Below are 13479 nucleotides of genomic sequence, written 5' to 3'. Positions count from 1 at the left end.
TTAAGTGTTGAGTAATTTTATTCAGTTCAACATCTCAACTGAAATCGTTCTCTTTAGCTGTTTTCTGAATTTCTTTTTTTTAACTTGTCCTTTAATAATTGAACTACAGAGTTCTAATATTTTGATGCTGTCTTTTTCAACATCATTGTAGATCTGTAATTAATATTGCCACCTTGTTTTGTAGCTGGAGAACAGTGTAATGAAACAGAGCAGTCTTGTGGAGGAACTCAGTGAAGAAAAAAAGAGAAATCAGAGTGAGTTACATGTACAGAACATGTTTGAGAAAGATTGTATTGTCTTCTAATAATTCCTTGTATCAAAAGTTACACATAATGTGATTGAAAAATTAGTTCTAAGTTATTAGTTCTAAGATTTAGTCTAAATGCTTTGTACATGCATTTACTATTCAGCTTTGTTGTTGCATGGTTCAAAGAAATTTCTTGTACCTTTTGATTTATGTACTTTAATATTATGTCAGAATGCTATGTGGGAGTTACAGGTACTTTTGCAGAAACCAGAAATAGTTGAAAAAAAATTCCAACTGATTGTAATCCTTTAATTTTTTTGGACAGAATTACAAGACCAGCTGAATTTTAGCCAAGAGACATTGAAGATAGCAGAGCAATCCACTGATCATCTGAAGGAGAGTATTGGACGTAAATCAGCTGAGCTTGTGAAACAATACGATTGGTCCAAAGAAAATCAGGTGAGTTTGCCATAGGCTACACCCGAGAAGCCGCACCCAAGATGCCACACATGAGAGGCCACACCAGACAGTGTTGTAGTTTAGACCTTCACAAGACCAGCACAAGACCAGCACAAGACCTGCAATCTAGTCACAAGCTATTCAAATGGCTGCAACAAAAGCATGTCTTTGTCATCATTCACCCTGTTACTCGTGACTGGTCTTGTGTCCTGTCTTTTGTCTTGACTATAACACTGACACCAGAGAGGCCACACCACAAACCGGCTGCTCCAAAACAAGATCAAAATCCCCAATTAAATGGCAAAGCACCTAAACTAACCACATTTAGTGAGGTTACTGCATTCAAACTCATGACATTATTTCATCCACTCCTATTTCATTTCTTTATTCATCTCAAAAGATGTTTGTTGTCTTTCAGTTGAAACTTGAGAACAAAGTGAAGTCACTCCAGAGAGAATTGGATGAAGCAAGATCAATGACACACCAAGATAAGACAGCAGTTTCTTGGAGATTAGAGAGAGAGGAGAAGAGAGTGAAGGAATTGGAGGATATGCTGACTGAGAAGAAAGAGGTAAGATGATAGACGGAGGGAAGAGGGAGGTTTCAATAAGGGAAAGGAAGAGATTTAATAAACTTTACAATATTGACAAGTGCTCAAAGAGGTCGACAGGTGGCATAATGCAGTAATTCACATTTTTGTTTGGAAGGAATTAGTTGAAGCACGTCGGGAATCAGGGAGGATACTGATGAATCAAACCAGAGCTGAGGAGAGAGCTCAAGAAGAGGCAAGACTACGACTTGATGTGGAACAGAGAAACAAAGTGTTGGAAGAAGAAATGACCAAGGTACATGATAACAACACTTGCTTAATAAAACAAGAGACAGACCAAAGAAAAAGGAGTTATTCATGAAACGAGTAGATATCATTGGAGGTTTTGTCAGTTGACATAGCTTATTTTGCTTTTGTGTTCAGCAATGGACTCAGCTGAAGGATCTGATGGCTAGACTAACAGCTAACGAGTCAGCCAAGCAAGAACTAGAGGTGCAACTTGAAAAGGTTTGACACCACTTCACTGCATTGTTGTTTCCTTATTCTAATAAGTTCTTGAAATAACTAGGTATTCAATAATCCTCCATTCTTCTAATTTCTTTTCCTTTGGTGTCTGGTGTCAGTTATATGGAGCATAGAATAAATTAATAATTCTTGGTTGTAAACTTGTTGATGTAAGGCTTAGATCAGATCCCCCAATTTGTATACATCTACACTGCTTGCTTAGAGTTTTGTCAGTTTTTTCCCAAATAACTTTTTTCCCCAAAGTAACTTTTTCAGTTACTTACAACTATCTTTCTTATTCATCTGCATGATACATGTAAACCATAAAATGCTAACACTTTTTACTGTGCATGCATTTTTTGCAATGTAGTTAACGCATACTTATGAAAATAAATCTTTAATGCAACTGCTAACCTTTGACCCCTAGCAAACTAATGAGACGCGTCAACGTTATAGTGAGATCCAGCAAGTGCAGGCAGAAACTAATGCTACAACGAGCACGCTCAGTGTGGTCCAGCAACGAGCACAGGCTGCTGAACGCAAGGTGCTGGTTATTAATGGACACATTCAGTGAACTAACTGAGCCAATGTATAATACACCTGCACCTACTAATAGACATGTAATGCCATTGGTCAGAAGTTAGACAAATTACAGTCATTTTACATAATCTCATTTGTGGAAGTTTATGCTGTTTCGTTTGCACACTTGTTTTTAAGAATAATGAGAATAGTAATTTGATTTAAAAACCATGTAATGAATCACTAACCACATAAGATTGCAAAGATTAACAAAGAAATTGACTGGTGCTCTAGTGAGTTTCTTTTGTTCATCTTGAGTCAGGTTGTGTGTTTGTCTTGTGTCATTTGTTAATTATTTCACACTAACTCAATGTATTGTTTGGATGAATTCAAGTGTAGTGGCGTTCCGTATCATATGAGATTGCTAGCATGGACACTTGAGTATTGATACTCTTTTTTGTTTGATATAGATTCCAGAATTGCAACAGCAATTGGATGAGAAATCACTTCGCTTACAGGCTACTGAGGCTCAGCTACGAGATTTAACATCTACTAAGATAGACTTACGAACTTGTAAAGATGATATCAACAGGTTGAAGGCACAGTTGCATGAAGAAAGGATTGATAAGTAAGGGCACGGGACCTTGGTATTGAACTTTGTGGGCTGTTTTTTTTGGATAAATTTTCCCAATTGAAAGTGGGGTGGAAAAGAATGGCAATAATTTTGGGGGGAGGGAGGGGAAGGTTTTGAGAGGTTAGCCAAATGCAATTAGAACGTAATCTTTTGTCTTGGTCAAAGGTCTTTACTGAACCAGCAGCTTGAAGATGCCAAGCAACAAGTGGCAGCTTGCATTGAACGAGAAGAGAGACTTCGGCATGAAAACTCTGATATGAAGCATAGGCTGATAGAAACACAGAACAAGTTGTATGCTACAGAGGATAAATCCAAGTCTGTTGAAGATATGGTGAGTTGATTGTAGATAAACACAGGATTTAGGTATTCTTTGCCTAAAGAAAATAATTTGTCTGCAAATTTGTAGGGTCTTTCTTTTGTGAGTGATGTATCAGGTTTTTGTGTTGAGATGATGTGTCTAAGAAGCTAATGATTCCTGTCTTCTGTCATTGGTAGCACTCGTTAGCAGAGCAAGGCAAGAAATCACTTCGAGATCAAGTATCTTCATTGCAGCAAGAAGTGCAGCGTCTCCAAACAGAACTCATGCAGACATCTCAACGACTTGATGCACAAATCACCAAATATGAAGAACATAAATTACATCATAAAAACAAAATACAGCAGGCTCGGTAAGGAGGAAAGGGTAATCTATTGTACTGACTGAAATCTGAAGACATATGAGTATTAAACCAATTTTGTCAATGCTGTTGTCCCCTATTCATTGATATGACATCTACAAAAAGCAGTATCATTTGTGTGACCGAGTTAAGTTAACATCACAGGAAAATAAAGCCCACATGGTAATAACATCAGATAATACTTAATGTAGGTAAATTTCTCATTTTGAATTGGCCTATACACCTTGTTTATAGGGAGATTTTTACGAGGCACAAGTCAGTGTTAGCTGACAGCTTAATGAAATTACAGCAGGATCTGAATACAACAAATGCGGAGTTACAGAAAGAACAGAACAACAGAGAAAATCTACAGAAAAAACATGACAGCCTTTTGGAGGAACATCGCAAACTGCTTGCTCTGTAAGAAATCTTTCTTTTGTTCAGTTTCTCTCCTTGCATTTTCTATTTTGTTGAACTCATTTTTTTAATACTGTCAATAAAAAATTCAGCTGATAAATTTGAATAACACGCTGTGATTCCTTAGGATTTGTTTTTATGCATTTTATTAATTTGGAATGTTTCATAATGGTTGCATCTTCAGGCATTCAGATGCAGAGGAGGCAGTACGAGACCAAAATCGCAATGTTAGCACCATGGACTACAGGGTCAAGTACTTAGAACGAGAAAACGGAGTCTTACAGGACCGCATCGATACACTGAGTAGGCAACGGGTTGCCATGGAAAAACTCATCCGGGAATACAGGCTGGAAAAACAGAAACAGGTGAGGAAGGAAACCTATTTATTCGCCTTTTAATTGCAAACATTATGTTCAGTTTAATATTTACATGTCATGTCATTGAAAAATTGTGTCCCGTGTTAAGATGCTACATTAATATTTATACATAGAATTCTATAATCCAATTAGTTTAGAGAGCCTCTCGACAGAAACTTGTTTCTTTTAGGCAATCCATCGGGAGCTAAGTGGATATTGTGTATTTTTTTTGTTTATTGTTTATTGATGTCCCTTTGTAATGTTTGTATTTGTATATGTAACTTTCTAGGCTGTAATGTGTATGCATCCTGAAAAATGAAATCAATGTTAAAAAAAATGTAAATATAATGCTAGTAATAGGATTGGTTTTATGGTGAATGGCACAAGTACTTGCATCTGCACTTGTTGCTGTTGAGCTGGAAGATTGTTGCTAGGATGTTACGTTACGGTTACAGGTGATTAGCAACAATGTTACATGCTATAGTTACAAAGAATTGTTACTAGAATGTTACATGCTGTGTTACTCATGATTGTTGCTACAGTGCCAACTGAATTACGTGCAGATTTTCCCACTTAGATCAGAGAGGTGATGTACATGTTGGGAGAAATAGTGTATGTGAAAACTGCTTTTTTTTTTTTGCTGTTTTCATCCGAGATTGTGAGCATAACTTACTGGTAGATGAGGCTATGCTAACTTCAGTTTTATTCCAATCTGTGGCTGTGTTATTACTAAGTATGATGCACTTACTGCACTATCAAATGGAAGCATTTGTAACTAAACCTATTGGTGACAATTTCCTTTTTATGATGCACTGCTTTTGATTTCAATATCAAGTTGCTTTTCCTCTTGCTTTCCTGAATCTTCCGTCGCTTGTCTGTTCCCTGCTTTGCTGCCCTGTTTGACACCATATGTACCTGCCTGTCTGTCTGGCTGGATGTCTGCCTATCTGCCTGTCTGTCTGCCTATCTGGCTGGATGTCTGCCTCTGGTTGTAGGAGATTGACAAGTCTTTGCTAGTTTCATCTTCAGGGGGACTTGTGTTCCCTTCTTCACCTCTGAGTACGTTAAATTCCACTGTCCCCAAAACCACATTAACTAGTGGTCTTGGCTTGTCTCAGAGGTAAGCAGCTTTTATGTTCACAATAAAGCAAATAAATTCTTGGGCAAATGAGAGCTTTCAAAAGATAAGAAAAACTTCATATTTGTTTGCTGAGGCACGCATGGGCAATTTACTTTAAGGCGGTGGCGGCTACAGATCATATCTTGTCTAAAGCATACCGTGTCATAACTTGGAAAGAGCTGATGCTAAAAGAAGTATGGCTAAATTAATGAATATGCAGAAAAGCATTCATGTAATTGCTTTGCACTTTTTACTATGCAAAGAACAAAAGCCACCATAGCTTGGGACTCTCTTGGTCAGTTTTCTATAAAGTAGGTAAATTACAACTAACTTTGAAATTGTCTTTCCCATTTTGGACAGCCCGAGTTACATTTCAACCCATGATCCACGTTTCACCAACAGCAGTCACTCACTACGGTCAAGTCAACCAGGAAGGATACCAGGACATGATCTAAGTCCGGCAAACCGTGAGTTACTACGGAGTCCAGAGTTGAGTAACACACAAAGCTCAGATGAATTGTGAGATAATCTCTGATGAGTGATTGCTGTTACGTCATTGGTAGAGTGAGTTACAGTAATAAATGTGAAGAGATTCAAGTGACAAATGTACTGACTTGGGACATCTGAAAAGGGAATTTTTAGTGGAAACATAATTTCATTCAGTGACCAGTAATACGAAAGGGATCTTGAATTGTGTAAGCCAATTTGACCTTTTAGAAGCAATAATGGATTTTCAGTTCAATAAAATTCATACGGTATTAAATTTATGAAGAAAAAATGTTTTACGTAAATATGTGTATTTCAATTTCATGACCATTTGGGACCGAGTTTTAAGTGCCTAGTTACCACCCCAGTGAAGTGTACCAGATGCCTGAAAGAATGTTTTTTTGTACAAAGTAAAAAGTGTCAAGGCCATTTAGACAAAAGAGCTGGTATTATTTATTGCCGCGTACGGAAAACAAACGATTCACACAGGAGGGACTTTTGAATCTGTAGTTACATTGCATAATTCTGTGAGATTTATGCTTAACATTTTCCTGAAGTTGTGCTGTAAAATTCAAATCAAACACTTCTATATTTATACTGAAAGTGTGCTGTTTTTGTTGCTTATAAGGTGATATTTTATTGAACTCTCTAAGATAGTTACTTTTTAAGCCTACTGAGTGTTTCTTTGTGCAAGCTACTTTGATTTTTTGTCTCAAGAACTCATTATCGTACATATAGTACATGTACACTCAAAATATGCATGTTCAATAGGGATTTATCTTGTTTCACAGTGTGGATGGTAACGTTTTTCAGGGAAGGTACATTCACATGTACGTAGAAATATCAAATCAGTAATTTCCTGTTATTTGGGAGAGGGCACTTTACTGCATTTGCCCAAGAAAACAAACTAACAAATATGCATTTGTATTCTACATTGACAGACAGCAGTGGTTGAAGCTAGCAGGCTGAAATACATGTAGAACAGAATGAATTTTAGCTTTTGTATCATTTGTATTCCCAACAGAAACCTCTCAGGTTTTTAAAAATTCCGTATGTCTTAAACTGTTGGATTTTTGTATATTTGTACGACGTCAAACACGTTCAAAAAGAAGGTGAAGTTCAAGTCACTACCGCATTTGATGTGCCTTTTAGAGCAGTTTGATCTCGTATTTAAACCAGAGTGAAGAAAGGAAATGTACTGATTGACTTCTCAACCATCATATTTGTAGTGCTTTAATAATAACCAATTAATTTTCTGAATGAGAACTTGTGAAACGTACAAATTCTAGTGAATTAAAAAACATGTTGCCAAAAATAAGGTACATGTAGTTACTAAACTTCTTTTTCATAAAGTTTATAACTGAATCTATCCTCACATAAGTTTTATGAAGAGACCTCTTTTGTGTCCTTACAACTTGCTGCTTCATGTACAAGAAAAGAAATTATCACGATGTCAAAAAAGAATTAATTGCTCAGTAACTCTTTGAAGAAATACCTGTGACCAAACAAAAAACATTTTAAAATTGTGAAGTTTTTTCCTATGAAATGTAATTTTTGATCATGCCTTTTTACTTTTGATACCTTCCTACAGACATGCATGTTTTTATTTTGTATAGCTTCTTTGATGTAATTTGTGCGTGTTTGAACTTGTAGTGTTTTTATCGGTGGATGTTAGTTTTTATTGCAATGCTGCAATAACATTGATTGGAAACCCAATGACACCTGCTCTTTTCTATGGTTCTTATTTTCCGGGCTAGCAACTCAAGGAAACCTTAACTGATGACTGCCCACAGGCCCCTGAAGTAGTTACACTAAATAAAAAGAAAAAAATACTGTACATGGAGATAAGCAAAGCTTTCTCTTGTTTTAAAATGAATGGCAAATAACTTTCAAGTTAAAAGTGAACAGAGTTATGTGTGAAGATTATAAGTATAACATTTGTGACCTTGTATCTGCATTCATGGTTCTGGTTGCAAGCCAGGTAAATTTCAGAAACAAAGTCAAGCACAAAGCACATAAATCTCTTACAAACTTCAATATGTGTACATACAAGTGGCAGTTGTAAGTGTTGAGATGTTTTCAATCCATTTACACACTAGCCCTCAAATACCAGTTGTCTGACGTGACACAAAGTGTAAGTATGTTTAGAGCAAGAACCAGTTGGAACTTATGTGAGGATAACATTTAGTGGCATATAAAAGAAACCCATTTCATACTTTTGTTCAGATAACTTAAACAATTTTTTCAAGCTCCTAAACAATCCTAACGCCACAAGCACCAAATCATTGACAATTTCTTCTACATTTTGAGAGGATTATCACTTAACCGACGACACATTCATGTAACTAGGATAAATGAACAAACTCAGTCACTACTTGGTCTGTAATACCAGAAACGGGCTCTGAAGTCATCACTACACGTCATAAACCCTGGACTGGTTGGCGAATGCACAATGCATCTCACAATGTTGTTATGACCTGTAGTTATAACAAAGAATAAAAAAAGAATTTAGCATTAAAAAACTGCACATCAATTGACAGCAAATACTTGTTAAGGTCCGAAGAGTTGTTGGTGAAATAAGCTTTGCAGGATACGAAGTGACTCAAAGAATCCATTAAAAGAACAAACCATTAAAACAGGTGTCTGAGCGAGGCAGACACAGGCATGAGAATATTTACATGTATCGGCAAACTTCAGTATTTCCAACTAGACTGATGGTAGTTGATGGTATAATGCAACTCAATGAAAAAGGCATACAGCTACACAGAAACAGACACCAAAGCAGTAAGACAGACACGGCAGACTAGATCTAGGCATAATAGATCGGACTGAATTGAAACATTGAGCACCTTTCACTTCAACAGAAACAAACAACCTATCTAACCTGATGGATACCACAAAACAGCAAGAGCGAGACAGATGTGATAGGCCAAACCAAGGCAGAGTAGATCTGACCAAATTGCAATATGGACCTATGATGTGTTGTGATGGTAATGAGTGCATAGTGTTGTGATGGTAATCTACCTATTCAAGATAAACTAGTCCAGCATGCAGCGTTCCTACGTGCGGTTGCACGTAGTTGAAGCTGCCTGTAGGAATATATGCCATTACCATGGCTAAGGCAGTCCACATGTGGTGGTGGTGTTAATATTTCATGTGGGTGAAAAAGGTCTATTGGGGCCTTTCAATACATCAAACAATTTTCCAGTACTGATACAGACCAAGAGACAGAAGTTTATTTCTCTCTGCATTTCTTGAATCCCAACAGCACAAACTGGTAGTCTTCTCATCTGGGAATAGCACTGAAAACAAAATACATGCACAGAGCAAAACTGTCTATTACCTAGAGTTGCCACAGAATTTACTGAAAGGACTTTCAGAAGTTTGCTTCCTTCATGAACTAGTTTAAGCTTTGAAAACATAGGTGAAAGAACACTACTTCAATATTATATGTTTACCTTGATATAAGATTAAAAATATTCAATTACTGTCCATGTTATTAACATTAAAACTAGCATCTAGTTGGAAATCAACAAGCAAAGTTACAGCAAAAGAGCTTTCACTTCCTAATTCAGTAGGTGAACAGCATCCATACAAACAGAAGAGCTTTCGTTTAGTGATAAAGAAAGTAATACACTGAGATTAAGGTTACCATAGTCCTCTGTGTGGTTGAAGACAGCTCGTGTTTCATGCACTTGTTTATCTGTGCTAGCACCTGTATAGGTGATTAATACACGGCTTGTTGAGACCTCCCACAACTTGACAAGAGAGTCTTTACCACTAGACAGAAGGTACTGTGAGGGGAAAAAAAGGACAGGAGGTTTCAACATAACTCAGCATTGCTTTTGGTGGGTATTAAGTATAGACTGTGGAGTGCATATTGTGTAACGTATACCTTGGAGTTTCTTGAGAATTGTACAGAGCAGACATCGGTGCCACCATGTGCTTTTTCTAAGGTGTTGACACAACGATTACTGACACCATCCCATATTTTGATGCTACCGTCTTGGCTGGCAGTGGCATAGATGGTAGCATTGGGGCTGTACGTTACCTGATGCATGTTGGTGAGAAACCATTCAAGTAGGTCATTATGTACCAATGCAAAAAACCTGAAAAGAAACCTTGGGAAAAATTGTGACATTTATGAGTTAATTTAAGTAGTACAGTGTAATATAAACTTCGAGGCCAGCTCTGGAGATCATTTCAGCATGATTTCATTCAGAGGCGAAACACCTACACAGAGAGTGATCCAATTCATGGATTTCCATCATAGAGAATGACTTTTTTTAAATGCAAGTCTTATGAGTAGCATTTTGGCAAAGTGATGAGTGAAGCTATTTACAAACAACCAGTTTAATTTGCCAAAAAAGTAATGAATACTTGCTCACTTTTTAGTTAGCAGTAAATCTGAATACTTGGTTCTACATGTAACTCCAGGCTTACAATCTTACTCCTGGTATTACTGCTAGACCACTACCATTTGTACAGTTTTATCCAGTTCTTATTTGTAGTCCACGTAGAAAGGTTTTATGAATACTTACCGCTGTGATCGGTCCTGTGTGTTGATCTTTAGGATTAGAGGATACATAACACTGTAGCGTTGTTACATCATACAGTCTCACTAACAAAATTAAAAAAAGGATTTCAATTTTTAGTAAGTTCAACTGTACATATGAACTTACAATACATGAAATTCAAATGAAATGTGAAGTTGAATTTAAGATGGACCTATGAAAACCTCTTGTTTGAAGCACTTACATGTTGGATGCTGTGTTCCAACTAGGAGGAAATTTCCTCCAGGATGGAAGTTCAAACATGAGATTTCTTCAGCTTCTTGCAGACTACGGAAAGCTCGTTTCACCCCAGATTTAGAGAAATCAAAGAACTTGATTGTGAAATCCTTGCTGCCAGAAGCCAGAAGTGGCAAACTTGGGTGGAAATCAAGGGCTGTCACATCCTAATTGATAGAAAGGCAACATTTTGTAAGAAGTAAAATGACATCAAAATAAGTGCTACAGAGTACTAACTGAAAAAAGTCTTCCTGTCTGTGGAATGTTACACATCCCAAGGTCTTTAGTTACATGACTAAATCTTAAGAATTACAAAAAACACAAGTATATTAACATTTCATAAATGCTAGTAGCAATTTTCAGTTACCTCAATATGATCATACAATGTCCTAATCACTGGATGGCTGTCAACACTGTGTTGGGACTCTGGAACATTGGTTGCACTTTTTGCAAGCATTCTCTCAACGTCAAGTATCTAAGTAAACAAAAATTGGACCAATTAATAGTACTGAAGATTAATCGGAAAGATAGTTTGGCTTTGCTCATGTTCAAAACATTAAACAACTTAAGCTTATCAGACATAAATGTGAAGTTGCATGATGACATTTTGGTTCAATTTCAAATGCTCTTTTTAAAGCTTCAATAAGTTTGGAGACTACTGATAGATTTACATCAAGTTACCTTGATAGAAGCATCATCTGATCCAGTAGCAACTAACTGACCTGAAAGAAAAGGTAAAAAAAAATAACTCACACACTAGTTTCCTTCGAGTGCAATAAAACAGACTCGAGAGATAACACTAGTTTCCTTCGAGTGCAATAAAACAGACTCGAGAGATAACACTAGTTTCCTTTGAGTGCAATTATACACTAACTGACCTGAAAGAAAAGGTTAGAAAAAAGACTTGAGAGATCGTACTAGCTTTCATTGGAGTGCAATTATACGGAGCAAAAACATTGCAGGAAGGCTAAATAGCATGACTTGTCCTTACAGCTGAATGTTAATATAAGTTTTAAAAGGTGGGATCAATACGTACCATCTTTACTCCATGCAGCTACTCTACAAGGGGCTTTGTGGGACGTCACATAGCAGGTCTCATAATGTGCTGCTTCTGGAGCTAAAGTTTGAACTGAAAAAATGGTGTCCTGAAAATATCAGCATCCCTTTATTGAGTTTGTCAGAAAGTCGTCACTTAGTTAAAACTCAACTCTCTACGACCATTACATACATGTATTTAACTGTTCAATTTAAACAAGCAAAGTTCTATTTTTAAGATTGTTGTGCTTAGAACATGACAAGGTTGTGTACTGCATGCTCATACCATCAGTATCAAATTCCAAATCAATGCCAGTTCCTGGAGCAACAGAATCAACCAGCTGAACTTGAGCCTCTCCTGGAAGAAACAAATCAAACCCACACTCAGTAGTCACAAGTTGAGTTTTCACATGGGCTAAAACTTGCTAACTCACAAAGCTAAGAATCAACTTGTGGACGAATACATTAACCCTAACCCTTCAGGGTGCTTTGGCTAGAAATTTTGCCAGACACATCAGTCTGATCATTTGTTAAAGTGACCTGCCTGCCCAATGTAACAAAATCCAACAGGTCAAACAGGAGTCTGTGGTTGTCAGTCAATGCAAGGTCCAACAGTGGCACCGTTCCGTGGGACTAGCTCCCATTTTCTCAACATGGCCAGTTTGTTTAGCTGCTGTTGATTACCAAGTGCCTCAAAGTGCATTAGACTTTTTCACCTGATGTACTGTGTCTATCTGGCAGGGTTAAGGAAGATACCGTACAATGTAAATACAGAAAAACATAGGGGCACTAACGGTCTGGCTCAGCTCTGAGTCCCAGCTGAACAACATGCTGTAATCTGTTTGATGGTGGACAGTCAGGGAAAGCATACACTGCCCTACTGAGTTGGCCGGCTATCTCATGGAAGCCATCGTGAAGCATCTGACTACAAATCAAAAAGACAGAAGTTATCAAAGATAATACTAAATTTATCATGGGTCTATGATACATTGTATCATTCAGTTTGGACTAATTTGTCACTGTCAAATGATAAAAAAGTAAATGTACACGTACATTAGGGCCGAGAAAAAGTTTATACTCAGGTTTACCATCTGAAATTGTTTTCTCCATGTTCACTGAAGACACACATCATCTTCCGTTGTAGCTTTGGAAAGACTTGAAGGAATCCTAAGCCTAGTAATGATTGTCAGGAAAAGTTGGGGTTCTTTCTTGAGCACAATCGATTACCATGTTTACTTACTGACTTAACCTACTCAAATTTTGTTTGGTTGTAGGCCTACCCCCAGAACTGTGGGGTCTGACGTCTGCAGGAACGTGTGTCCTGCAGTTTGGATTTCAGGCATTTAAGACATGCCTTGAAGTAGGGCTGTGGTGGCGACAGATAAGAGACAGATTGTAAGAGACTACATACATGACTAGGCCTACCTAGTACTACTAGTACAGCCCTTACTTAGCCTATGTCATGCAGGGTCTTGACGTCTCGAGCACTATCGTCAAATGATGCATATTTCTCACCTGATAATAAGTCGGTACATAAGGTCTCTCTCCCGAACCGTAAGTACCCCTTCTGTCATTATGGATTCTTTCAGTGAAGTAAGCAGGTGAGTTGCAGCAGAAAACGTAAATTTCACGCGCCAATTCTGTCGTCCACCTCCAATCAAGCAGCCTTCGTCGGGTGCATAGTATCGTCGTTTTTCTGTTGTATT

General features: G+C 37.4%; 2 protein-coding genes across 14 annotated transcripts in view; one reads left to right on the top strand and one right to left on the bottom strand.

Moving 5' to 3' along the window:
* Window positions 1-7667, top strand: part of LOC110984555 (uncharacterized) — a 26274-nt gene extending 18607 nt beyond the window's left edge. For 9 of the 12 annotated variants that reach the window (XM_087147033.1, XM_022244851.2, XM_022244847.2 and 6 more), the window contains 13 exons: window positions 185-254; window positions 573-706; window positions 1125-1277; window positions 1414-1551; window positions 1680-1763; window positions 2188-2304; window positions 2750-2907; window positions 3079-3244; window positions 3409-3581; window positions 3825-3989; window positions 4171-4351; window positions 5338-5462; window positions 5823-7667. In XM_087147033.1, coding sequence (XP_087003159.1) covers window positions 185-254; window positions 573-706; window positions 1125-1277; window positions 1414-1551; window positions 1680-1763; window positions 2188-2304; window positions 2750-2907; window positions 3079-3244; window positions 3409-3581; window positions 3825-3989; window positions 4171-4351; window positions 5338-5462; window positions 5823-5985 — 1827 coding nt within the window. In that variant the 3' untranslated portion in view covers window positions 5986-7667. The remainder of the gene's footprint in view (window positions 1-184; window positions 255-572; window positions 707-1124; window positions 1278-1413; window positions 1552-1679; window positions 1764-2187; window positions 2305-2749; window positions 2908-3078; window positions 3245-3408; window positions 3582-3824; window positions 3990-4170; window positions 4352-5337; window positions 5463-5822) is intronic. The other 3 variants (XM_087147029.1, XM_087147030.1, XM_087147031.1) reach the window with 3 other exon arrangements.
* On the bottom strand, window positions 7151-13479 carry cstf1 (cleavage stimulation factor subunit 1). Of its 2 annotated transcripts, none has more exons than XM_022244860.2 (12): window positions 13289-13479; window positions 12568-12698; window positions 12060-12131; window positions 11775-11867; window positions 11420-11460; window positions 11106-11213; window positions 10707-10905; window positions 10490-10569; window positions 9844-9999; window positions 9601-9742; window positions 9170-9250; window positions 7151-8425 (listed from the first exon to the last, which is right to left on the bottom strand). In XM_022244860.2, exons 1-12 carry the CDS (start codon window positions 13345-13347, stop codon window positions 8313-8315), a joined length of 1275 nt encoding a protein of 424 aa, XP_022100552.1. In that variant the 5' UTR covers window positions 13348-13479; the 3' UTR covers window positions 7151-8312. The 2 variants fall into 2 exon arrangements, with proteins under 2 accessions (XP_022100552.1, XP_087003160.1); XM_087147034.1 differs by lacking the exon at window positions 13289-13479 and adding an exon at window positions 12862-13176.

The sequence above is a fragment of the Acanthaster planci genome, linkage group LG16 (assembly GCF_054643075.1).
Source record: "Acanthaster planci isolate LZ-2023a linkage group LG16, COTS_SCS, whole genome shotgun sequence".
Lineage (NCBI taxonomy): Eukaryota > Metazoa > Echinodermata > Asteroidea > Valvatida > Acanthasteridae > Acanthaster > Acanthaster planci.
Note: the sequence above shows the minus strand (reverse complement) of the source record. Positions and strands in the feature narration are given on the sequence as shown.